Raw genomic sequence first — 26412 nt, forward strand, 5'->3', positions numbered from 1 at the left:
GTAATAAGATTGGTACCCGCATTGCCAGCACTAACTCAGTGTTTGGGAGGGTCCAAAGCAAAGTATGGGAGAAGAAAGATATTAGACTGACTACCAAACTGAAAATTTACAGAGCCATTGTGCTAATCTCATTGTTGTATATTTGGGAAAGCTGGACAATATACCAGGGCCATACCAGGAAACTGAATTGCTTCCATTTGAATTGCCTTGGGAAGATTCTGAAGATTATCTGGCAGGATAAGATACCAAACACTGAGGTCCTTTCTCCAACTGAAATGCCAAACATTCCAACTCTCCTGCAGAGAGCACAACTCTGTTGGGCTGGACACATTGTTTGAATGCCAAATGTATACTTGCCAAAAAGACTATTTTATGGAGAATTCACATAGGGCAAGTACTCACAAGGTGATCAGATAAAGATACAAGGACACTCTCAAAGTCTCTCTTAAGAACTTTAGAATTGATTCTATGACATGGAAAATATTGGCACAGGATTGCACAGTATGGTGTGCTCTCATGAGAGGTACTGTGCTCTATGAACAAAGCAAAATTGAATTAGCTCAGAAGAAATGCAAGAAGAAATGCAAGATACACAAAGCTAGATACACACCCCCACCCCCCATAAGGACTATTTGTGTTCGACCTGTGTCAGAGCATTCCGAGCTTGTATTGGTCTAATCAGCCACAATCAGCCACACTATAACTCAACTCTAACAAAGAGATGTCATTTTGGTCCTCTTCAAGAACAAAAGACAATAACCAGCCAAGAAGTCAAGTAAAATCTCTCTTCTCTTCCCCTTCAAATTATTTTGTTTGTTAGTTTTTCAAATTTCATCTTCTGTGCCTTTTCCTAAAAAGGCTTTCTTTCCTTTGTTCTTTTTATTATCTTTATTTTCCAGTCTAAACTTTTATTCTTTGATTCATGGTTTTTCTATCTTTTTTTAGTTTCTTTAGTCTTTTTTAGTTTTTAGAATTTTTAAAGTCTCTTTACTCCTCATGGAACTAAGGCTTCTAGAATATTTGTTCCCTTTTTGGAATCAATTCTGTGTTGCTGCCTTGTATATTTTGTTCTAGGTTTCCTTTTCTTGTTATGTCTCTCTTTTAGAAATAACCAGTTCCTGAAAGTGATAGAGGATATTGCCCTGTGGTAGGAATTTTCATATCATTAATTCTGCAGGTTGTTATCTAACTTTGTCCTTCCCAAAAGATTTTTTTTTTCACATTTGCCATTTCTCTGGGTCTTTATCTCTTTCACATAATCCTTACTTTGGAAAAGTTTGAAAGGTCATGAGGATTGGAGAAAATGTCTAGTCCATCCAATTCAACTGACATTTAGCAAGACCCTACTCTATAAGCTAGCACTGGGCTAATTACTGGGAGAACTACCAAGGTCATATAGTCCAAGATATCTTCCTTTATGGAGATTGAAGTCCTGTAGTAAAGGAAACATAATAATCATCTGTACTAGGGCATTGATTTTGGCATGCTTCCTTTCTCACAAATCTGGGACACATCTATAAAATTATGGTAGAAGAGATATAGACATAACATCAGAGAGCTGGAAGTGACCTCAGAAATCATCTACAAATGAAAAAAATGGGAGTCAAAGAAGTCAACTTCTCTATTATGTATACAAGAAATATATAAGGATTAGATCTGACAAGGACCTCAGAGGTAATTGGATCTTATCCCTTCATTTTGTAGATGAGGGAACTGAGGCACAATGAGATTAAATGACTTGCAAGGGTCATACCACTAATTCAGGAATTTCTGACTCCAGGTCCACTATACCATATCACCTCTTCTAAAAAGCAAACAAAAAATCAGGAAAAGAAAAAGAAAGAGAAAAGAAAGAAAAAGGAGGAAAAGAAAAGCTAGCATTTATATAGTTCTTTAAGGCTTGCAAAGGTTTTACATGAATTATCAGCTTTGTAAGATTGGTGCTATTACAAACCTCATTTTTCAGATTGATAAACTGAGGCTGAGGACTTGTCCATAGTCATACAGCTGAGGTAGGATTTGAACTAAAGTCTTTCTGACTTACCTCCAGAATTCTACCTACTCTGTCACTTAGCTACCAAACATGCATAGGAAATATGTAAGCATTCAAAGTTCTCACATATGGTTAAGACCACTACATGCTATGTGCTGAATATACTCATATGTTCTGCTTCAAAGGCTTTTTTTCCAGAACATGCTCAAACTATAACTTATTCCAACTTAGATTATATTTCATGCCTAGATTTTGCAGTGATCTGTGATTTTAAATACATACACACACACATATATCCATTCCTTTTGCAAGGACATTTTTTAAAATTTATAATCATGGATTTCCATAAGGGAACCTTATAGTTCATCCAGTCCTAGAATTTCAAATGAGACAATGTATGTAAAGCGCTTTGTAAACTTTAAGGTAATATATAAACCTTAACTTTTCAATATTGATAATTGTTGTAATAATAGTACTATTAGAATCAGAATTCTCAGTTGTCAACCCCATGGGGAAATGTCTGCCAAACTTTTACTGCTAAAAACCCTTGCTCCTTTAAAACAGTAAACTGTAGGATTTTAATCCCTTTTCTCCTTTTCTTCCATTCTGTCTCTTTTATCTTTGACTCCTTCCTCTTACCAGGTTCCTGCTTTTGACCTTGTGAGTTGCAAAGAGCTGCAGTGACCCTGCTAAGGAAGAAAATCTAAATATTTTACTGGGCTGTAGCACTGTTTGGGTTTGGAGACACTAATTAGTCTGATATAGTCATTATACAGATAAGGAAAATAAGTAACAGATGTGCTTCTGGAACCAGGTTTTGTTTTGTTTTTTAAGTTTTTTGTTGTTCTGTTTCTGTCCCTGAAATAATCTTTCAGCAAGTCCAGCTATGGAACCTTATGGTCAAGATTGGAAAGCTTTATTTCTATCCCATTCTGGCCCAAAGCTTCCTGAACTTCATTGAATACATTGATAGAAATGGTTTCCATATCTTGATCATGTGCAACTTCTACCTTAATGAATGAATGACAAGCATTTATTAAACTCTTAACTATATGCCAGGCACTGGATTAGTGCTGGGGATGAAACTATAAAGAGACATCCTTTTCCTTCAAGAAGTTTTCATTCTAATAATTCAAAAATATTTCTATCTCTGGCTTTTTAGCCCTTGGTTAGTTTGATAGAAGGGAAAGAACTTGTTGAATGCTGGCTTGGTTTTTTGAGGTTCCAGTATTTGGTGGTAGAATGTGGCAGCAGTAGGGAGAGGGCATTTCCAGTTGATTCTCTTTGGGGCGTATTTCTATTCATCAGCTTTGAACAGATGGAGACTTGAGAACCTTTTACATTGCTTCATCTTTCTTCACTTCTATAATAATATGATAGGTGTAGAAGGGAGATGAATAGTTAACACTGGAGATTATTACTTGTAAGAGAAACCTTTTGGAAGGAGGAAAAGCCCTCCCAATTCGCTTGCCCCTTCCAAACCATGATATTAGGACTTTCCTTTAAAAGGGAGAAAGCAGTTAATAATTGAAATTTATATGATATTTCCAGGAAAGGACGTTAGGCTCATTATTTCATTTGAGTCCAATAACAATCCTCCTGCAAGATTAGATTTTCTAGGTGTTTATGATCCCTACTTTAAAGATGAGAAAACTATTATAACTATGTGTGTATATATGTTCATACAATTATATGGTCATAGGTATGTCAAAGGCCTGTCAAACTGTCAAAGGCAATATTCAAAAACTAGGTCTTTCAGATTCCACATCTGTACTTTAGCCATGATACTACATTGCATCTAAATCTCTACCTTGAAATTAGGCCCTTTTCTACAACTTACTCCCAAACCTATTTTTCAGAACAAACAAAATATGAATGTCCATGTTCCTCATAGAGTTTATCAGAATATATTTTCTGGACAACTAACTCTTAATCTCTAGTGTTTATTCTCATAATAGATAATAGTCTTCAAATGCAGGTTTAACCTTAAATAATACCAGAGATTTAGACTTGAAAGAAGTCTTAGAATCAACTATTCGTTTTACACGGAAGGAAACTGAGGTGCTGAATGGTTGACATGTCTAAGGTCACAGATGTAATAAGTAGTCAATATTTTAGTTCAGATTCACTGAATCCATAATCAGTGCTCTATTTTCTATGTCACAGCTTATCCTGTTAAAGATATTATATATTCAAGAATATTTTAAATGTCAAAGCCTTTGAAAAAAAATATAAGAAAGCAGTGGTTTCCTGGAAGGAGCTATAATATCATGAATTTGTCATTAAAGCCCTTGGATGTGGTCAATATTGATTCTTTTACCCTAGTGGCCATCTTCATTTCAGGGAACTATAAAAACACCTTCTTACGTTGTAGTTTCATGCATTTGTTGTTAGGTAACACTTTGTGGGAGCCTAAAAATATGTAAGTGGCATTAACTGTCTGCTGCTACCATCAATTGGAATTAATGTGTCTTTTGTGACTGGCAGCTGAAACAAATGTCTTAAGACGATAATACATGGTTTTAAGTCTTAGTGGATTTGTTTGACTTAACATCAAAATACATAAATTTTGTTTGTAAATGAAGCTATAGAAGACCTTGGATCATTAATTCTTAGCCAAATGAAGGCAGGTTACCCCAGAGAAGGCTCTTGACCATGTAGTCACATGGGCTGTTTGTGAAAATCTCTTTACCACCTATAAAAAGATGAGAGTGAACATTGATGAAGAAAATGTAGAATTGTTGGCTATGCTAGAGTTTTGATCCCACTTTGGTGGAGGGTTGATGCTTTTTGAAAATACATTCAATCTCCAAGACTTTTCAAAATGCTTGAGAGCAAGAACTCTTAAAGAATGAGGATGTGTGAGTAGATCTACTTCATTTTCAATGGTAGATATTACCCAATGGAAATAAGAAATACTGGGAAACTCATCTTTTCATCAGTGGTTATTGATTAAAATCCTAACCAACTTCAAACAGCATGCTTTTTATAACTTCAGAGGTGTTATGGTGATGGTCTGTGAAGTAAAACTTTGATCTTTCTTCCAGTAGGACTTCACAGAGATGTATTACTAGTTGACCATTTTTGTTAATTATTACCTAACCACCTGGAGATGATAATTTCTGTGAGAATATAAAGGCAGCAGGGATAGGAGATACATGTCTTCACATAAATACAGAGGAAGATGGAGGACTGACCATACTAAATTTGACCCTCTGTTGTCTACCTCAGGATTGAATCTGTGCAACTTGATCCTTGGTCAGCCAGTCAGTCAATCAGTTGGCAATTTATTGAGTGGCTACCTTGTGCCTATAAAGAGTAGGGATAAACAAAAAAGGCAAAAAACAGCCCCTGTTCTCAAGAAACTTCCAGTCTAATGGGGAATCAATATGCAAATAACTATGTGAAAGCAACATAAATAGGGGATAATTTAAAGGTAATAGCAGAGAGAAGGTACTAAGAAGAAGGAGGACTAGGGAAGATTCCTTGCAGAAGATGGGAAACTTGAAGGAAACAGGAATGCTAGCAGGGAGAAGGAAGGGGGGAGCTCCAGGTATAAGAAATAGCAGGGAAAATGCTCAGTCAGAAGATGTGTGTCTAATGCTACGAGAAACAAGGAGGTCAACAGCACTGGATTTTAGATGTATAAAAGGGCGTAAGCTTCCTTGGTGTCAGAAATCCTGATTTCTACCCACATTCTGGCTTTTGACCTGCTCTTTGCTTCTGGTCATTCTGCTGCCAAAACTCACTGATTTAGCTTCTCCACATGACTCTTCTGCCCTGCCATTCCCTTGTCTCTCCCAAAGAAGAAGGCTTCAAGCAGTGTCAGGGAACTGAGCCAGCTGTGGCCGTCACGAGCCCCATGCTTCATCTTAGCCTTGGGCAGGACAAGAGAAAATAGAAAATGTGAGGTCAATTGGATTCTAATTGTCATTTGTCTTTTTCTCTTTCCTTGTCGGAATGAATTTACCTCACACCATGTTCTGATGGGTCCCTTTCTTTCCTACCCCCAATAAGAACTATTTTTTCTTGATTCAAGACTCTATTACTTTGTTGCAGTGACTGGAACTGCTTTTTCTGAGATTTTAAACTGCGTGTGTATGTGTATGTATATATATGTATATATAAACACACATACGTACACACATATTTGTCGGAAGGAAGTGTTGAATACATAAGATCTAGCAGATGGTTATATACCAATATATTGCCCGTCACCATTATAAGCTGCTGGCACATTGCAGAAACTTTGAATAGCAATTTAAGTAGAGATCAGAGGAATTAGAGAATTTTTCATTTTCAAGAATTATTAGAAAACACAGAACTTGGAAATAGACTGTGTCCCTGCCCAGCGAGATGGAAAATACATTCTAAGATTCATTTGCAATGTACCAGAATTTGCAGAAGTTGATTCTGTCTTTATCAGATGATAGATTGAGAGTTAAAGAAAGGACTTTAGAAGTCATCTGTCCCAATCTCTTCAGTTTTCTTTTTTCTTTTTGGAATTAAGTGACTTGCCCAAAGTCACACAGCTAGGAAGTATTAAGTGTCTGAGTCTGAATTTGAACTCAGGTCCTCCTGACTTCAGGGTCGGTGCTCTATCCACTGTACCATCTAGGTGCCCCTCTTCAGTTTTCTTATAGGAAACTTGAAACCCAGCAAAGTAAGTGTCTTGCTGAGTGTCAGACAGGTGGTAAGTGCCCTAACCTTGATTGGGTTTTAGTTCCTGTCCAAGAATACATAAATACAAAAGTATCCTATAAACAGCCTTGTTTATAAGGTACTTACAACTATGAGATAGGCACTTGCAACTATAAAATGTTACTTTATTTAGTTTCCTTGGCACAGGAAATGGGGAAAGAATGTTTCAGTATAATACCTGTATATTATCATTTAATAGTTTAGGCATGAAGCCTTATCGTAAAGATCTCAAACTTGAACTCCTTTAACTGATGATTCCAAAGCTACTGTGGTGGAAAGAATATTGACTCTGGGTCAAAGGGACTGGGTTCGAGTTCTATCTTTGATACTATCTGTATAAACTTGAGAAAGCCACTCAAGCTTTCTAAGGCCCAATTTCCTTATCTTTCAAATGAGAGTTGGGGTGACCAGGATCTTAGTTTCAGAGCTGAAAGAGACCTTAGCAGGTATCTAGTCTAATCCCTTCATATCAATGAGCCCAGAGAAATGAAGAAACTTGACTGTGGCTGTTGTTGTTCAATCATTTCTCCAATAGCCTCTTACACATTGCTTTCCTTAATAAAGGTTCTCAAAAATGTTTGTCAAGTGATTGAAAATGTGATGCATCTTTTCATTGCCTTAGTATTGGGAACACAGAATGAGGTGTTAGGTATCCACTGTACTCAGAAAATAAGGATTAATCCTGTCTTGCTCCATCTTCCAGCAGGGATTCTATACATTTTGTATGGAATTTATGGACTGTCTTAAGTATTTTCATTGATTTCTTATGGTTTTTAAATTTCTTTTTTTTTTTTCCTTTTTGCTAACTCCTTGGTGTTTTTTCAATTTCATATCTGGAACTCTTTTCAGGCTTGAATGAAAACAAAGTGAACTGTTTATATAATTTTGGAAACTTCGAGAAAGAAAAATTATTTGTGACTCCCTCTAGGAACGAGGCTTTCCAGGACAAGCTAAATTTGAAAAAAAAAATAAACCAACAAATAAAAAAGCCTTTCATAAAACACCAAAAAAACACCAAAGTATTGTCTGGTAGTCTTGAAGATAATATCAGAAACTTAATTTCTGATCTTTCAGATCCCTAAAAAGCTCAGTATTCTTCTCTGAAATTTGTTTATCTTCACAAGTATTTCAGTCAGGAAGTTAAAGGCCTACAGGCCAAAGTGGATCTAAAAATGTATTGAAAAGAAGAGAGTAAATAGATTGAAGGAAGTGAAGAAAGTATAAAGGGAAGACATAGCAGGAAAATCTGTAATTACCAGTTTAGATCTGTTATATACTTTTAAAATAAGTTATAGGTATGTAATAGAGATGTATGCTTTCAAATACAATACCATTTCTCATTTTTTCTGTGCTTTATGGCAAACAATTGTGTTTGATGTCAAATTTGTAATTTTTTTTAAAAGGGCATTTTTCTTTTGGAACCAGTTAAGGGACTTAGAGAAGGTTGTAAGTGTCCTTGGTCAACTTGCTCCTATATTATATCTAATAAGGCCTGAATTCTATCACTAATTAAGGGCTACTGTTCTACCCACACTGGTATATCAGTTTTCCATTGAATGGAACAGGTGAGAGTGTTGACAGGCCTTCAACAGCAGCCCTGCCTAAAAAGCCAAAGTACTCATTTGTAATCCTGATTCCTGTAATCACATTTTACAAATGTCTCTCTTCTCCATAGATTGATGGGGATTTTTTCAACCACAAAAAGAGTAAAAGCCCCTGATTCACTTTCAAATGTCCATCTCAAAGGGGTAGCACTAACTTCAGCTGCTATTGATCTTCCTACACCAGACTTGTAGGTGTTTGCCTTTATCTTTGGCCAAAGACTGGGCCAGTTGGCACCTCTAATAACTGTACGATCTGCACCTGTGTCTGACCAATCCTTCCAATGATATGCCATTTACATAGATAGTGAGCATAGGTCGGTCAGGTATCACAGCAGCTGTTTGGAATATTCCTGGAATTTGTTGCTTGGAGTCAAAATCTGGGCAGTTATCACCAGATTGCCTGTTAGGAGTCTGTATCAGTAACCCTGATACTACTACTTCTCCTGGGTGATAAGTCACACATTGTCTGCCTGTATTGGTGACTGGGATATTATCTACACATTCCCCAGTTTCCCACATCAGTGTATGGATAAACACTGTTTTGTATGTACTCTCAGGAGGTGAAATGATCAAGCCTACTGTGCCTGGAGGTAAAGGATCTATAGGCTGGACAGGGACAGATTTCACCTCTCCAGGGGATACATCAGTAGTCCCAGCTGCATACAACTCTATTCTCCCCAATTGTAATCCCTTTCTCCCATCAGATTGCTTTTTGGCTAATTGGTAAGGTCTGAGTACTGAACTGCTACAGACTCTCTGGATGTAGCATCAGCTGCCATCATGCCCCAAGTGTTTTTTGCCTGGGGCCCTAGGAGTGGGCCCCCCATCCCATTTCCCTGAATCAATCTACATTCTGATGCCCAGTGGAAGCCTCAGTTTGCATTTTGGACATTGGGTTTTGGGTCTTGTTCTCCCACCCTGTCTTCTATGGCAACATTGAGCTTTCAGATGCCCTATTTTACCACATTGAAAGCATTGACAAGTCTCTTTGGAAAAAGGACCTGTCTTCCCATATTCTGATCTTGAAAAGTCTGCATCATAGCCTGGGTATAAAAGGTATTTGTGCCCACTATGGCACAGCATTTAATGATCTCCTCTAAAAGAGCATCCTTGTGTAGTCCCATTATAATTCTTCTACAAACCTCATTAACATTTTCTCTATCAAGATGTTTGATCATTATTCCTGTTGCTGCACTTTCACCAATAGTTTGTATGACAGCTGTCTGCAGACATCCCAAAAATCAGCAAAGGGTTCATTTGTATCTTGCGCTATTTTTGTGAAGGCTTCCCCTCTATCTTGCCTTCCTGGGAGGGAGCCCCATGCTTTGATACCAGCAGCAGCAATTTGCTCATCTGCTACTACAGGGTAATTAATCTGTGCTAAAGTGTCTGCATAAAGACCTAAGCCTGCTAGTTGGTCAGAGGTGACTGGAATATTAACTACAGGTTGAGGTGATCAATGGATTTTTTCAAATGCTTATTTTGCCCTCTGGTTCTTTTTGCTTCTAGTTAGCTTCTTCTCCAATCTGCCCTCCTTTCTACCTTCTTTCTACCTTTCTTTTATCTACTTCCCCTCCTACTTTCCTGTGTGAGAAATCGAATGTGTATGTTGATTCCCTCTTAGAGCCAATTCTGATAAGACCAAAGCTTACTCATTCCTTGGAGTGCTATATTATGGTTGTTTGGAGGTGGCTTTGTGAAAGCCCTGGCAATTTACTTCTTACCTCACTATCTTCAAGGTCTTTTTTTAGGAAAAAAAAGATTTGTATTAAGGACAAAGGGTCCTTAGTTATATTTCAAAATTCCTTCGAAGTCATGTTGAATTTTTATTTTTAACTAGTTATCTATATTTTCTATATCTTTGCATTTATTTGCATGTAATTATCTTGCTAAAACTTATATAAGAACTGTTTAAATACATACACATAAATATGTATTTTTCTTTTCTTTTTTTTAAATAATTCTGTTTGTGATTATTTCATATTATGTCAACTTATTATTAGAAGACAAACCCTTTCCCTTTTTCTTTTTTTATAGAATATTTTCAAATAGAAATTTTTATTCTACCTGTGAAGAGTTTATCCCATATCCTTTCTATGTCATGGGTCCAATTTAGGTCATGGGACCTAGCCAGATTGAGCTAAAGGATGGGTTATGGCCTTAGAGAAGACTGGGGTTTCTTAGAAATTGATGATGATGATTATTTTAGGGTGAAATTGGAAGAACATAAATCCTTTTTTGTTGTCCTTAGCATGCACTATTAATATGAACTCATTCTCACCCTTAGAGTTTATCACACCCTCCTTATAGGACCATAAAGAAATTCAAAAGGAAAATGTGATTGAGTTTTTACCTGTATAACATGTTATAGTAACACAAAGGAAATAAAAATCTAGCTTCTTGATGAGATAAGATGGTGACAGCATTAAATCTCATAACCACACAAATAATAAACAAATAGGAAGTTTTTCGGGGCAATTTTGTTAAAACTTGACCCCTAAAAATCAATCTGATTTTTGCCCAATCCTTGGAGATGGAACCAATTTATGCTATAAAGGCTATTATAAAGAGTATCCAGGGTAACACAAACTCATCACCATCTGGAGAGCACTAGACATGCTTCCAAAAACCATTCAGATCTTTGGTTGGGGCTTCTTCACTCAGGTCAGGGCCCTCAGAAGAAGTGTTTTAATGCATAATGAAAACCATAGGTCTAATGGGGGGAAATGGTGTTACAGGCACAACATTAAGTGATAGGCACTTAGCAAATGTTTGCTAAATTGAATTTTAAACTTTGTTCCCTTCCTTGTGAACAAGAACCAAAGAGATCACAGGAGAATTTATTTATACCTTTTTATTGAAAAGAACTATAGTGATAGACCAGTGAAAACCAAAAGGGGATTTAGACATAGATCTCTCATCTATGGATTATCTGACCTCTGAATTGGTAGAATCTAAATTGATCAGGTTTTAACAGGGGCTGTATTCTGCTATTTGAGTTCTTAGGGAGCGTAATGAAAACATTTGATAATCTTGACAATTTAGCCATATTGAGCTCTGAACTACATTTGCAATGTTGATCTTCATTGCCAATTGTGCCCTGACCATATGTTCTCTTTGGAATAGCTCCTGTTTTGCAGAAGCGCAAATTAAGAAAAGGGTTTTTTTCCCTCCCATCTTCTCGTTCCTCCTTCTCCCTCTCCTTTTTCCCATGTGAGATTTTTTCTTTAAAGTATACTTCCAAAGTATTCATCTGCTTTATACTACTATGTGCCTTTGGGGTTAATGTTTTAAAACCATATCGAGTAAGTAAAGAATAGCTATTTATTTTTTATTAAATTTATCTAAATCACAATGTGTTGCCTTTGCTTGGAGGAGAGTGGTGACATTACAAAGTAAAAGTTTATCACACCCTTCTTATAAGACCATAAAAAAGTAAAAGGAAAATGTGATTGAGTTTTACCTGTATAAAATGTTATAGTAACAGAAAGGAAGTAGAAGTTTGACTTACTGCTGAGGTAAGCAGATGATAGAATTAAATCACAGGACAACACAAATAATACAATATTGTGGTATTAATAAATTAGGATAAATTTTAAAAATAAAAATGATAAATAATACCAAAAGCTGGTGTTGGTTCTTTGTCAGATGAAGACATCACTATTGTAAAATGGAAAAAGTTAAACTGGGATGTCCTCCTTGCCTGGGCCATTAGATGACAAAATGGATAGAGTGCCAGACCTGAAGCTAGGAAAAATCACATCCTGAGTTCAAATTCAGCCTCAGACACTTACTAACTTCATGACCCTGAACAAATCACCTAAACCTGTTTCCCTCAGTTTCCTCATCTGTAAAATGGTTTAAAGAAGGAAATGGCAAACCACTCCAGTATCTTTGCTAAGAAACCCCCAAATGAAGTCACAAAGAACTGAAATGATTGAACAGCAAAACCTCCTTGACTTCTTTCTCTGTGTCTCTGTCTTTCCACTGTACCACATGCTGAACCCTGGCTGGCCTGACCACCCACCACAACATCTCAAGCAAAAGGTTTTCCTTTAAATTATTGCATCCCATTTCCAAAGAAACTTTTCCTTTGCTAAGTGAGCTGAAAAACTCATCCATATTAATGTGCTCATGGTTTCCCTTTGGTCACAAAACAAGCTATTTCTGCAACTCACTAAGGCTAATTTTTCTGCTTGTGCCATGAATCCCTTTCTTTCTATACCTTTCAGGTCCTTGTTCTCCTTCTCATTCCCTTTCTTTGATTACTCTTCATTCTTTTTCTTGCCCCTAGCATCTTTCCTTCTTGAATATGCTTAGGTCTCCTTAAACCTAAAAAATCTTCCCTAGACTTTCCCTAGCATTTAACACTGCAGATTACTCCCTGCCATTGAATTCCTTGACTTCTAATACATTGACCTGGTTCTCTTTCCTTTTCTAACTGCTACCTTTCTGTGTTGTTCACTATCATCTAAGTCTTTATCTGATTCTTCAAAATTGAGCATCTTCCAAAGATACTATCTTTGATCTTCTTTTCTTCCAATAAGCTCTCTTCCTGGGCATTCTATAGAATGTAAACTTCATGAAGGCAGGATCTATTTTTTTGTGTGTCTTCTAGTGTCTAAGTCAGTGCTTGGCAGATAACAGGTATTTAATTAGTGCTTGTTGAGCTTAATTCCACTCATTCTCATGTTTTCCACTACTCTCTGAGTTAAAGTGACTCTAATCTACTTACCTAGCTGTAACTTCTGTTCCTTATTTCAGATCCAAACCACCAGTAGCCCATAACAAAGCTTTTTAAACTGTGGGTTGTGACTCCATATAGGCTCATATAAATGAATGAAAGGGTCACCAAAAAAGACAATAATAAAAAAGTTTCTGAATGCTCTGCATCCTGCAGTATCAAATATTCTGTCAAAATTAAATTCTTTATATTAAAACAAACAAGCACATCCATTTCATGGGTATGAAATTTGCTTTCATCTTTAATAAATGGTAAAATTATATGTATACAAAAAATTTGTTTTAAAATAAAATTTTTTATGATTTCTTATTAGTAAATGTTTGAGTTGTTTATCTATTTTATATGCTTTTATACCTAGAGTCATGTAAAAATTTCTTGAATGAAAAGAGATTGGAAGTGAAAAAAGTTTAAGAAGGCCTGGCCTATGACAGGTAGAGGTCTACCTGAATATCCTGCTATTACTCCAAATGCAATATATCTAAAACTGAGTTTATTATCTTTCTTCTTAAATCTGCTCTTCCTTTTCATATCCCTAGAACCTCCACTAATTCAATCTACAATGTTCAAAAGTACATGCTCTCTATGATTTCCTTGTCTCTGATCTCTTATATCCCCTTTGCAAGACCTCTCATATTCATCTTCTCATGGCTTTTCCTCCTGCCACCACTATCAAATTAGTTCAATGTTCACCAAGGAGACCTGCCTCAAAAATACAGAAACAAAGATAATCTTATAAAGAACTTAGTCTTGCTTTAAATAACCTGCTGGAACTCTTATTGGTATCTTTGTCTCCAAATTAGACCAGGATTATTTTTTTTTATTTAATCTTCCTTCTCAAACTCTGAAAAGATTGAGCTCACAAAGAGTAGATCATTCCCAAATAGCACTTTAAATAGAAAGTATCTTCTGCATCTTTTCTTTCTGTACCTCTATCTCTTTATTCCCTTGAAGCACTCAGTATCTGCCTGCTTCCCTCAGCTACTCGGGGTTCCCCATGATGATATCTTTTTCCACACCTGCTATTTTTACGTGGTGTCTTATCCTTCAAAATTACTTATTTTTCCTTCCCCACCTATTTCTTTCCTCACTGCCTTGCCCTTGCCCTTAGTAAAAACTGCCATTCCCTTAATGTGCCCTTAGATAAAAAAGGATCGCATTAAATTGATTCATATATGTGTGTGTGTGTGTGTACATATATACATATACATAAAATCTCTTTTAGTTTGCTATCTTGCAGGAATATTTAAAAATCAGATGCCTCTCTTCTTAACAATGCAGTGATTCAAGACAATTCCAATAGACTTGGGATGGAAAATGCCATCCTCATCCAGAGAGAGATGGAGATTGAATGTGGATCAAAGAATAGTATTTTCACTTTTTGTTTGTTTTTTTCTTTCTCATCTTTCTCCCCCCCCCCCCCATTTATATGATTTTTTGTACAAAAGTGAATATGGAAATAATTTTAAAAGGACTTCACATATTTAACCTATATTGGATTGCTTGCTGTCTTGGGGAGGAGAGATGAGAGGAGACAAATTTAGAACATACTCTTACAGAAATAGATGTTGAAAACTGTCTATACATAAATTTAGAAAATAAAATGTTTTTGAGATAGGTAGATAAAGATAGAAAGATAGACAGATATAAACAGACAAGATGATAAATAAATAGAAATAATAAGCATTTATTGGGTACATGGTAAATGCTGATGATATAATTACAAGCAAATAAAGACAATCTCTACCCTTAAGAACACTGCATTGAAATAGGAAAGACAACCTTATTATATTGTCTGGTATACAGTAGGTGCTATATTGACTGACTAGTTGATACATAAGAGGGAACTGCAAAGAGGGAGGTCAAGGAGGGAGCAGGGGAGGAAGAGATGAAAAAATCCTGAAGCCTGAATAGAGGCAGGATTGAAGTGATCATGGAAGTGAACCATCTCAGGAAATGGAGGGTAGGTACTCACCCATCTGAAGAAAGGCCACATGAAAAACATCTCTGAGGGTGAGAAGGCTGATGGAGAGGAAGCAGAGAGACTGGGAAAGTAAAGATAGGAACCATGAGATGGAAACAGGTCCTATGATTTCATGTGGTATAGGGAGCTTCCAGGAGGAAATTTCTCCACCAAATCAGATGGCTACTGTCTCCACAATTTACAGCAAACTCTAGTTGTGTGGAATACCAAGAAATTAAGTAACTTGTGAAGAGTCACAGAACTAGGATATATCGGTGTCAGAACTTGAACTTGGGTCCTCCTATCTTTGACACTAGGATCTATGAACTTTGTCATACTCCTTCTGAGACAATGGGGTTTTAGACTATGCCATAACAGGAAGAAAGGACTGGGGAGGGAAGAAAGGGGAGATTTTGAGTAAAGGGCACTTTTTGGATCCCTTAGATCTGAAATCATGACTTGTTGGCAATTGTTTACTCTGCTGAAAGGAATTAGCCTTATCAGACCATTTTTAGGCTCTACAAAGGGGGAACAAACACATTGTTTTTTTAATTTCTGTTTTTGCTTAATTTATGTGAAAATCCTGATTCACAATCACTTTCACTCAGGAAGATAAGGTAAATTCACTGCTCTGCCTTGCTCATTCATTCATGAGGAGTCCCTAACTGGTGGGGAAATAAGTAAATGAGATCATCTTTCCCTATTCAAAAACTGCTTGGGTTTCTTTCCATGTCTCTCTTTTGCCAGCATCACTTAGATGATAAGACAGCTAAGTCAGCTTATATTTCGCAGTCCTTTGATTTGATTGCACACTGACCTGCCTTTTGGTTTTGGCTTACTTTGAGAATTTGTCAGTTATGCTATTTTTAATGTCTGTATGAGACTAATATACTTTCTTCTTCTTCCTTCCTCCCTCCTTCCTTCCTTCCCTCTCCCCTCATTCTCTTATCTCTCCCTTCTTCCCTCTTTCCCTCCCTCCTTCCTTCTCTCCTCTCCCTTCTTCCCTCTCTCTTTCTTCCTTCCCTCCCTTCTTTCTTTCCTTTCTTCTTCCCTCCCTCCTTCCCTTCTTTCCTTTCTCCCTCCCTTCTTCCCTCTCTCCCTCATTCCCTTTCTCTCTCCTTCCCTTTCTTCCTCCTTCCCTCCTTTCCTCGCTTCATCCCTCCCTCCTTCCCTTCCTTCCAAGTAATTGTGGTTTTAGATCTATGAGAATGGAAATGATATTCTGGGAAGAACCTATGTGAAATTATGCTACTTTTCCTCCTATGATGGCCAAATTTTTATCTTCTCTATTTCCACTTGCAGGGAGGAGAACATTGTTACTACCATGGCCACATTAGAGGATATCCTGATTCATTTGTTGCCCTTTCAACATGCCATGGACTCCAGTAAGTTACATAAATCACCAAATTATGCTTTTTATTCAGCATTTTTTAATGTTCTGTCTGTGATATTATGGTTATTTCTGGCCCATTGTAAACTGTAGCAGGATAAGGTCTAATTGCAGATCTGGGATGAATCAAGTCTTCCTTTTCTTAAAAATCAATTCAGCAAAATACAGCTTTTGAGCTGGATGCTGGGATGTAGAAGTAAAAACACAGCAAGTCCTACCCTCAAGGAGTTTATATTATAGGAATATAGTTTTTCTTTTGAGGACTATTTTAGTTTTGACATAGAAACTCTGATATGTTGTCTCCATCATTATCTCATTATCATTATCATTATTTATCATTATCTTTATCATATCTTTCCATATACCTAGTGTTTTTATGATTTGTTTTTTAACTTACTTATTCAGTATATCGTTATTAGTTTCTATTTAGATTTTGTTATTTGTATTAACTTTTATTTATATAAATTATTATTATATATCATTATTAATAACAAATATCTTATATTTATTATTTTATTGCATTTTAATCTGTAAATGAGGCATTTAGTTAAATCTTCAATATAGATACTTACTTATAATACCTCTATATTCTAACACATGGTCTGTTTTTGTAAAGGTACCATGTGATGCTGAAACATATATATATTCTTCAATCTTTCCATTCACAAGATTGAATATCTTAAATTCCCCAACATTTTCTTTTCAGCCACACAGCCAGTCAGAAATGGGACTAGAACTAACTTCAAAACTCTATCCATTTTATTAGGTCCCTCTAAAACATCTAGCAGTTATTCATTGATGTATAATTCAATGATCTTGTCTTTGGAAGTAGATGACAGATAGAAGTTCGTGTATTTGAAACCTATGCTTCTAGGCAGACTAATCCTAGCCCATACTAGATTCATGGTGGTTGTTACCCTAAATCTTTATACAGTGTGGTATATGCCTTTTCCCAGTGGCCTACTTAGCTTATAACCATCGTGGCAAGAAAATTCTTTCTGGAAAAAAGTCAACTGAACTTTAGAGCTCCAACTCAAGCACTAACTTGATCTTTCTTGTCCTCAATTTCCTTATCTTAATAAGATTAAACTAAATGATTTCTGAGATCCCTTTGAGACCCAATACTACTGAGTAAAATATAAACCAGAGTTGGTACCAATTTGTTATTGGAAGTTTTTCAGCTCAAAAACTAAAGTTCTATGAACAAGTGGCTGCAGAGGGAGATGCTATGGAGAGCCATAATAAAATAGTCTGGAATCAGGAAAACCTAGATTCCATCTCTGATCTATAATAGCTGTATGACCTTGCATATGTCATTTAATCTCTTTGTAGTCAGCTATTTAAGACCTCCAAGCAAAGAATCTGCATTTGTTTTGAGTTTCATCTGTAGAATCACAGAATTATGCCAAAAATAAAATGAAAACTTTTCTAGACACAGACATCTTTTCATAATTTGCAGCTTAGTTGTATGCTCATAGCAATGTACTGTTAGAAATACTTTGGCTTGGATTTTATTAGATAGGAATTTGGAATAAAATTGTTTCACTCATACCCTGTCGCAATTTGTGGCATCTTCTAGACTGTCAGTCAGATCAAGAAATTCTAGAGAAAATGCTTTTTGTGAGAAATTATTAAGCACTAAATTATGGTACATGCTGTCTCTGGCAGAGAGATTATGCTGGTCCAACTCTCGTAAGTAACCAAGAACAGAATGAAATAAAGATAATTTTGTTATTCTAGTCACAAGGTACAGAAAATAATGTGGGAAATCTTAAGGTTTGGGTGCTTTTTCACATAGAAATTGCAGGGACACATATTCCAGAGATAAAAGATTGTTCTGTAATGCCCCAGATATGGGTGGTGCAATGATACACCAGCTTTTAGAACAGGTTGTCAGTAGAACACCAGGAAGGAAGCAACTCATATATTCATTTACTACCCCCTGGTGGTAATTTATTAAAATGACTGCTTTCATCTCAGATTTCAAAAAGTTATTTTCATAGAATCATGAAATTTTAGAGTAGGAAATGCTGCTAATAGGGGTGAATGAGTCCCTGTGAGTTATAGGCATGAAAACTTTGGGAACATTTCCTTATAATCTTTAACATTAAAAAGATTGTCTTATCTTACCAAAAAAAAAAAAGACAATTAAAAATCAGAACATCAGAAATGGAAAATAGATTTATCTTATTATTTGTTTTTGTATTTTTAAAATTTAAGTTCATATTTTAGTATTGAAATATAAAGATGCTACCTTATTTTTAAATTTGTTGACTTTTATAAATAGAAAATTACATATAGAAAATTAAATATTAAACTCAATGAAATTAAAACAAATATAAAATAAATCATTTTCAAAAGATGATAACCATCAAGTTTTTTTAAATGCACAAATTGTATATTTTTTCCAAATAACATGAAACTATTTGTCTTGCATGTTAACTAGATTACCATAGTCAAAAAGACCTGGGTTTAAATCTATTCTGTGACACATGCTGACTATATCACCCTGGTCATAAACTTTTCTCTTAATCATAGACCCGATAAGCAAATTTTATATGTTCCCCAATTTTACCTATAATATCATCCTGAACTTACCCATGAAATCACCCTTTATGTCTAAGTCATTTATCCGTTTTGACCTTTCTTTTGTATACAGTATGAGATGTTGGTCCAACTAGTTCCTGCCAAACTGCTCTCCAATTTTCCCAACAATTTTTGTCGAATGGAGAGTTCTTAAACCAAAAGCTTGCATTTCTGGATTTATCGAACATTTGATTACAATGGTCATTCACTACTGCGTATTGTACATCTTTTTTTTTTTTTTTTTAATTTAATAGCCTTTTATTTACAGGATATATGCATGGGTAACTTTACAGCATTAACAACTGCCAAACCTCTTGTTCCAATTTTTCACCTCTTACCCCCCCACCCCCTCCCCTAGATGGCAGGATGACCAGTAGATGTTAAATATATTAAAATATAAATTAGTGTGTATTGTACATCTAATACGTTTCAGTGACCCACCACTGTCAGTGTTCTAGGCAATTCTCTAAGATTGTAAATTGTAGACCACATAATGGTCCATCTACATTTGAGAAGTTCCTCACTGGTAGCTCATACCACTGAAATCATAGATTGTGTGCATTTAAGATTCTTTTGGACACCCATATATATGTTACTATACTGTACTATAAACATTTTTAAAATGCCAATTGTATGCAGAACAACACGCTAGGAATTGGGAAAGATATAAAATGCTAATAGGACACAATCCCTGGCAATAAGGAGACCACGACTCAGAAATGGGATGAGATACAGATGCAAAGTGTTATATAATACATGAAGGGAAAGAAAAGGGAAAAATAAATTTACTTATTCTGTATATTCTATGTTACAGGCATTGTGCTAAGCACTTTGCAAATATTATCTCATTTAATATTATCAACAGAGGAGGGAGGATCCGGGAACCCTTCCTGGGAGAATTTATGTTTAAACTGGGTTTTAAAGAATGAATAAGAATTCAAAAGGAAAAGAAGAAAGAGGGAATTTCTAGCAAAGGAACTAGGCTGAGCAAAAATAAAAATGTGTAAGAAGATAATATATATTTAGTAGACAGAGGAATGACCCATTTGATTGAAGCATGAGAGGAAAGTAATAAAAGATCACCCTAGAAAGGTACAATAGCATCAAGCTAGCAACCAATTGCTTATTGTTTAATTGTTTAATAAGCAATATTTATTGCTTTATTATATATTGTTATATCATTATTATATATTGTTTAATATCTTATTATTATATGTTAGTATATTATCATATTATATATAACAACATATAATGTGATATATATTGACATTATATATTACATATTAGTGTCTTATATATTGTTTAATGAACAACATTACTTAATAAAATTAGCTTTAGTTTCTAACTTAAAACATTCTGAAACATACATATACTTTCCTAAATGAATATAATATGATAAGTTGATCATATTTGCTCAGTATTGTTACGAAGGCTGAGGTCCATAGTATATGAAAACATTAGAGAAGTAAAGGATCTTGAACATAGTTCAATCCAATCTACATTTTATATGAAATTCTGAGATTGATGCCCAATTAGGACCCTAAGTTCCTTCTTTCATCACCTGATTTAAGACTTCCCATTTATATTTCTAGAGTCATAATCTTAATTGCTTACTTGTAGGTGGTATAGAGGATGGAGTGCTGGACTTGAGCTGAATTCAAATACTGATTTAGATACTTAATAGCATGCTCTCAGTCTCAGTTTCTTTATTTGTAAAATAGACCTCTAATAGCACCTACATCCAAGGTCTATTATGTGAGTTGATGTTTTTAAATGAGATAATCTCACTTAAGATGAGATAATATTTTGAAGTGTTTGAAGTGTATAAAATGCTGTATAAGTGTTATCTATTACTATTTTTATTAATATTAAGTACTTTACAAACTCACTTTGCCTGAATTTGCATTCCTATTCTGACTGCTCTCTCTCCAACAATTTTTTCAAATATGTCTAGGATACTCACATGAATGAGCAAGTAGGTAGAAAAAATAGGCAATAGGTAAAATGGAAAATTCATATCCTTTATAGGTATTAGTCACATATAATTCTTAAATTCATCATAACCAACTGACATTCTTGTAAATGATGATCAGAGCAGTGGCTGGCTACATTTCTTAACTTAGAATTCCAATCTTATAATATGTTCCCATTTATCCAAAATTATTGGGGGATATTGTGAGAAATACTCACTTCTCAATGCATGATGTTAGGTCTTAAATACAGTGCTTTATATGTAGTGAGCATTATTGGATAGAATATATAAGTATTATTGTAGTTCAGTTATTTTCAATCATGTCCTACTCTTCATGACTCCATTTGAGATTTTCTTGGCAAAGGTACTGGAGCTGTTTGCCATTTCCTTCTTTATAAACATGCCATATGCAAATCATTAATTTTCTTAAAATTAAACTACAAAGTACAATGACATTATCATGGCTTTAAATCTTGGAATTGACCACAAAAATTTATTAATATCCTATGATGTTGTATGTACTGTGATCAGTGCTAGTGGTACAGCCCTGATCATAATAAACTAACCTTATAAAGGTTATAAACAATTTAAAGACATTGGGGAGCCACTGTAGTTCAGAAGACTAGTGACTTGGTCAGATTGCGTAAGATGATCACTTTGGTAGCCGAGAATGAAATAAAACGGGGAGGGATTTGAGGTAGGGAGACCAGTTAGGAGGCTGCTGAAATAATCGAAATGACAAATAATGAAGTGCTGAACTAAGATGGTAGACGTGAGTAAAGAGATAAGATACCACATATGTTGTAGGAGTTAGGAACAGCAAGATTTAGCTACTAATTGGACATATGAGGTGAGAGAGAGGGAGGAATCAGTGATAACACAGAGGTCACAAATCTGGGAGGTAAGAAGACTAATGTTGCCTTCAGCAGAAGTCAGGAAAGCAAAGGATGGGAGGATCTTGGAGAAAAGACAGAGGTTCAGTTTTAGACATATATTAAGTATGAGTTCTTGGAAAAGAAGGTGAAAATATGAAATAATGTCCTCTTAAAAGATTGGGGAAGATAGAAGTTCACATTAAATAGCCTTAATATTTTTGGTGAAATAAGAGGGGACAAATTGGAATTTATCAGTGCAGTTTCCTAACTGACTTTTGTCCCCATCCCTAATTTTTATTCTTTGGATTATTGGTGACAGAAGTCACTTAAGAACCTTGTACAGTTGCAATAAAAATAATGACAATAGCCTGAATTATATATATATATATATATATATAATTCAGAGTGATAATATTAATTCACAATCAGTAGTTTTATTCTTTTCATTATATTTATACCTTATATAGCCTTTTTAGAAAAAAAATCTGCTATTTTGAATATCTCTCTGTTTGATTCTGGTTAAATGGAAAGGATATTTCATTTGTTATTTTGGTATGGTCTGAATTGATTTCCCAAAAGTAAGCATTTTGGATGTCCCTGACATCCATCACTTTGTTGGGTTCATTGACAAAATAGAGACAGGGTCATATTAGTGGGAACCAGCTGAATGACTAGTCTTTGAGCAGTAGTGTAAAAGAAAATCAATAGATCTATTTCGTGTTACCATAACAGATGCTCAGCAAAAATCATCATAGCCCTCTCTCTCAGTTCTTCTGTCCTCCACTTCTGTTAATCTTTTCCCACCCTCCATTTCCCCCCACAGTTTGATTCCTTCTTTAGTATGTATCTCAACCTGTTGCTTTCTTTTTCTTTCCTAATTTCTCCTTTGTTCTCCCTTGACCCTTCCCACTCCCCCATATTTAAAGTCTTTTAAAATTATTTAACAATTTATATATATATATATATATATAATTTATTACATAATATAAAATTATATTATATTATATTAACAATCTTCTCTTCCACAAAAACAATTATGTAAAAGAAAATCGAAGATGGGAGAACTCAATAAATACTTTAAAGAGGTTACCATTAATGCTATCTGGCTTCTCACCACCTTTCCTCCCAGAAACATGATTTTCTTTAGTTCATCTTCTTTGCAAGCTGTACAATGCCTACAATCCTGAGCCTTGAAAACACACAATAAGCACTTCTAGACTGACTTGCTAATGTCAGTAGAGGCAAATGAATATAGAAGTCCAGGAGCCAGGTGTAGCTGCTGGTTATTTCTTAAATGATTGGAGGTCTGGAGAATTAATCAATATTTATGTCTAATCATTTTCCTGTCCTTGACAGTGGAATGTTTTATGATGGGAACCATACATATCTTATTGAACCAGAAGAAAATGACACTTCTCAGGTATGTATTGCTTCCATTAGTCCAAGTAGAAGGGCAAATGTTTCATTGGTCAAAGGGATAAATGATGTCAACAGCTTTATACATCTTCCTCCTTGACCTGATAAAATGCTGGTATTGGGCTTTAGAGAGTGGAAAAAAGGAAGGATTTGGGGGAATCTGATCTGAGAGATTAAATATATTACCAGGAGGGTTTCTGAAACCACTAATCTGTAAAACTTCCTGTGAAACTAGACACATTTTCTCTTTGAGACTTGCTGAGAACTCTTCTTTATATATCATCCTCTGTTTTCCCCAGATATCATTCCCCTCCCCAAAGCTGTGCTCATATTTAAAGTTTTTTAAATTTTTTTAATTAATAAAAATATTTTTTTCTCTTTCTCCCATCCCCAACTGCCCTTTTCCACTGGAAAAGAAACAAACCAAAAGATGCTCTTAACTAATTTGTATAGTCTAACAAAACTAAATTCCACATTGGCCACATCCAAAAAATGTCACATTCTGCATTCCAAGTCCCTCTGTCTAGAGGTGAGCAGCAAGATTTCCAATTAAAGTTAAGGGTAGAATTGGCCTGAGCCTTTTATGGCATCCTTTTCTTTTCCTTCATTGTAATAGAAGATCTCCTTATCCATAATTAGATAAAGATTGAGTTTGCATCATTGACCTGATGGAAAGCCAAGCTTGTTTCCTTGCATTATACAGTATTGTTCAAATGACTTAGTCAAGTAGAATAATTATGATGAATCCGCAAAAATTTTTTCCATTTGCTGGCAATCTTCTTTCCAAAACCATCTGAATAACTAATATAAATTTTCTTCATCTGCCAATTTCTCACTGTATCATTTGGTGCAGTAATGCAGCTTTGAGGTTATTTCACAGATGATTTTTGATCATGATGCTCATTCAGTAGCATCAAATTCTTAATAATCAGTATCATGCATAAATGGATGAAGAAAAAGGAATTCTTTCTAACAGTCACTGATTGTTCTTAGAGGAGAGGAAAGCTTTACTTTCTGTTTTCACCTGTCTTTGTAGGATACTTTGATTTTACTACAGTTTTTGCTTGGGATATTGATCATTTTCTTCAGAGCACCAGGGACCCTGTGCAAATATTTCTATGGAGGAAGGGCTTTTTTGAAAATTATATATATATATATATATATATATATATATATATATATATATATATATATATATAACTTTAAAGAAATCACCTGATCTACAATGCAAATCTGTGTCTAGCAGCATAGTCCAGTGAATGTGTGCTGGACTTTTTACCCAAAAGTCAATGGATCAAAACCATCTTCTGTTAGGGCAACTAGATGACATAATGGAAAGACCTCTGGGCTTGGAATCAGGCTTGGAATCAGGAAGTCTTAGGCATTTGCTAATAGGCAAGTCAATTAATCTCCTTTGCCTCAATTTCCTTATCTTTTAAATGAAATTTATTTCTAGCTTTAAGTCCTGTGACTATGATTTCCAAAGGGCTCTTCCATGTAAATCAAATAGATCAACTCATTAGAGCATCCAGGTTATGAGTTTTGACTTCCAAGGAAGAGTTCTAGATGGAGATAGAAGCCCCAATTCTAATCTCAGCTCTGACACCTAAACCTGTGGGACTTTGGGCAAGTCCCTCATTGTTCTGAATCTCATTTTCTTCATTTGTAAAATGAGTGGGTTGGACTAGATCACCACTGAGTGATCTTTTCCTCTTCCAGTCCTACACCTAAATTCTGTACTCCTAAGATTAATCAAGAACTCTTCTCCCTAATAAAATCTTCTCTTTTCAATAGTGCTTCATGATTTACAAAATACCATTCTCACACTAACCCTGTAAGGTAGAAAGTACAAATATTATTACCTCCTGTGGTGACCTTATTCTCTAAATTCTCCAAATTCTCCGGGACTGTGCAGTCTTCTTATTGAGAGGTTCGATCTAGCAATGGCTACTCCTTTCTCCAAAATCTTCCGGGCCCCACGTATGGGCAGGGTTGTACAAACACAGTACAGGGTGGGGGTCCATGACAAAGGGTTGGTATCCCGCCCAAGGATGAGCTGCTCAGATGTTTCTGGTGGCAGGAAGCTCTATGATGCGATTAGGGGATGCCTAGATATCTGCCTATTCAAAGTTAGGATGTGATTAGGAGATTCCTATTCAGGAAGTCTTTGGTATAATGTGATTCAGCCTATTCAAGGTTGGCCTTATGTGGCTGGCTCCCCACAACCTCCAATTTTATAGATGAGGACACTGAGATTCAGAACAGCCTGAGTCTTCAGAAATCCTAAATACTTAGTTTTTATGCCTTTACTTACTTATCAGTCTAAGCTGAGATTTGAATCTAGTACTCTTTCCATTATGCCAGATTTCCCCCAAATGATTACTATTAATAATGAAAATGATAACTTATATAGCATTTTAAATTTGTAATTTAACCTTGTGCTTCTAGACAAGACTATTTGGTCTACAGAGAGGAGGATAGATGATAGCTCATTTCTCCTCAAGGCCAACACTGGGAATAGAATGAAAGCATAATGTTTCTAAATATATCTGGTTTTGCAGTCAATAGAGGGGATTGCCTGAGGCTGATTGGAGATGGTTTGTTTTCTATGCTTAAACTGTGATGATTTGTGTTATTTCAGGAGGACTTCCATTTCCATTCGGTTTACAAATCCAAACTGTTTGAATTTCCCTTGGATGACCTGCCATCTGGTATGATTGCCATCTGCTCACTTTTTTAAAAGTTCTTTATTATTTCATTTTGGTGCTTTAGAACAAATCTGCATTGGAGAATGTCATTAGCCCCTAGTTGTTCATGAGAATTTCAGATGCAGAGTCATGCTGGTGTGTGGAGGAAAATACAAATTTCCTTTATGTTTATAGTGCATTTGCTGGGAAAGGTGTGCCCTGAGCAAACTGAAGGAAACCTCTTTTTAAATTAGATTCCATGGGAGCTAATAATAAAGATACACAATTATAGCAGGATTGGTTTGTATCAGTGGATTGTTTTAAATGTTCATCTTGGATAAGTTACAAAATTGCGTGAGCTAGCAAATATGGTAAATGTTTTTCATCCATGGTAAGAATTCTGAGAGTTCTTTGCATCCCTGCTGTACCTTTGCCTGAATTTTACTAATACCTTACACCTCATTTTCTCTTTTGGGAGGCAAGA

The 26412-nt window shown here is 35.5% G+C and overlaps 1 protein-coding gene across 18 annotated transcripts in view; it reads left to right on the forward strand.

The window, feature by feature from the left end:
- The window catches only part of ADAM22 (ADAM metallopeptidase domain 22), a 254828-nt gene that overhangs the window by 150643 nt on the left and 77773 nt on the right, over positions 1-26412 (forward strand). For all 18 annotated transcript variants that reach the window (XM_031939952.1, XM_031939953.1, XM_031939954.1 and 15 more), the window contains exons 5-7: positions 16305-16387; positions 23182-23245; positions 25883-25952. In XM_031939952.1, coding sequence (XP_031795812.1) covers positions 16305-16387; positions 23182-23245; positions 25883-25952 — 217 coding nt within the window. The remainder of the gene's footprint in view (positions 1-16304; positions 16388-23181; positions 23246-25882; positions 25953-26412) is intronic.

Source organism: Sarcophilus harrisii, chromosome 5, assembly GCF_902635505.1.
Source record: "Sarcophilus harrisii chromosome 5, mSarHar1.11, whole genome shotgun sequence".
NCBI classification, from domain to species: domain Eukaryota; kingdom Metazoa; phylum Chordata; class Mammalia; order Dasyuromorphia; family Dasyuridae; genus Sarcophilus; species Sarcophilus harrisii.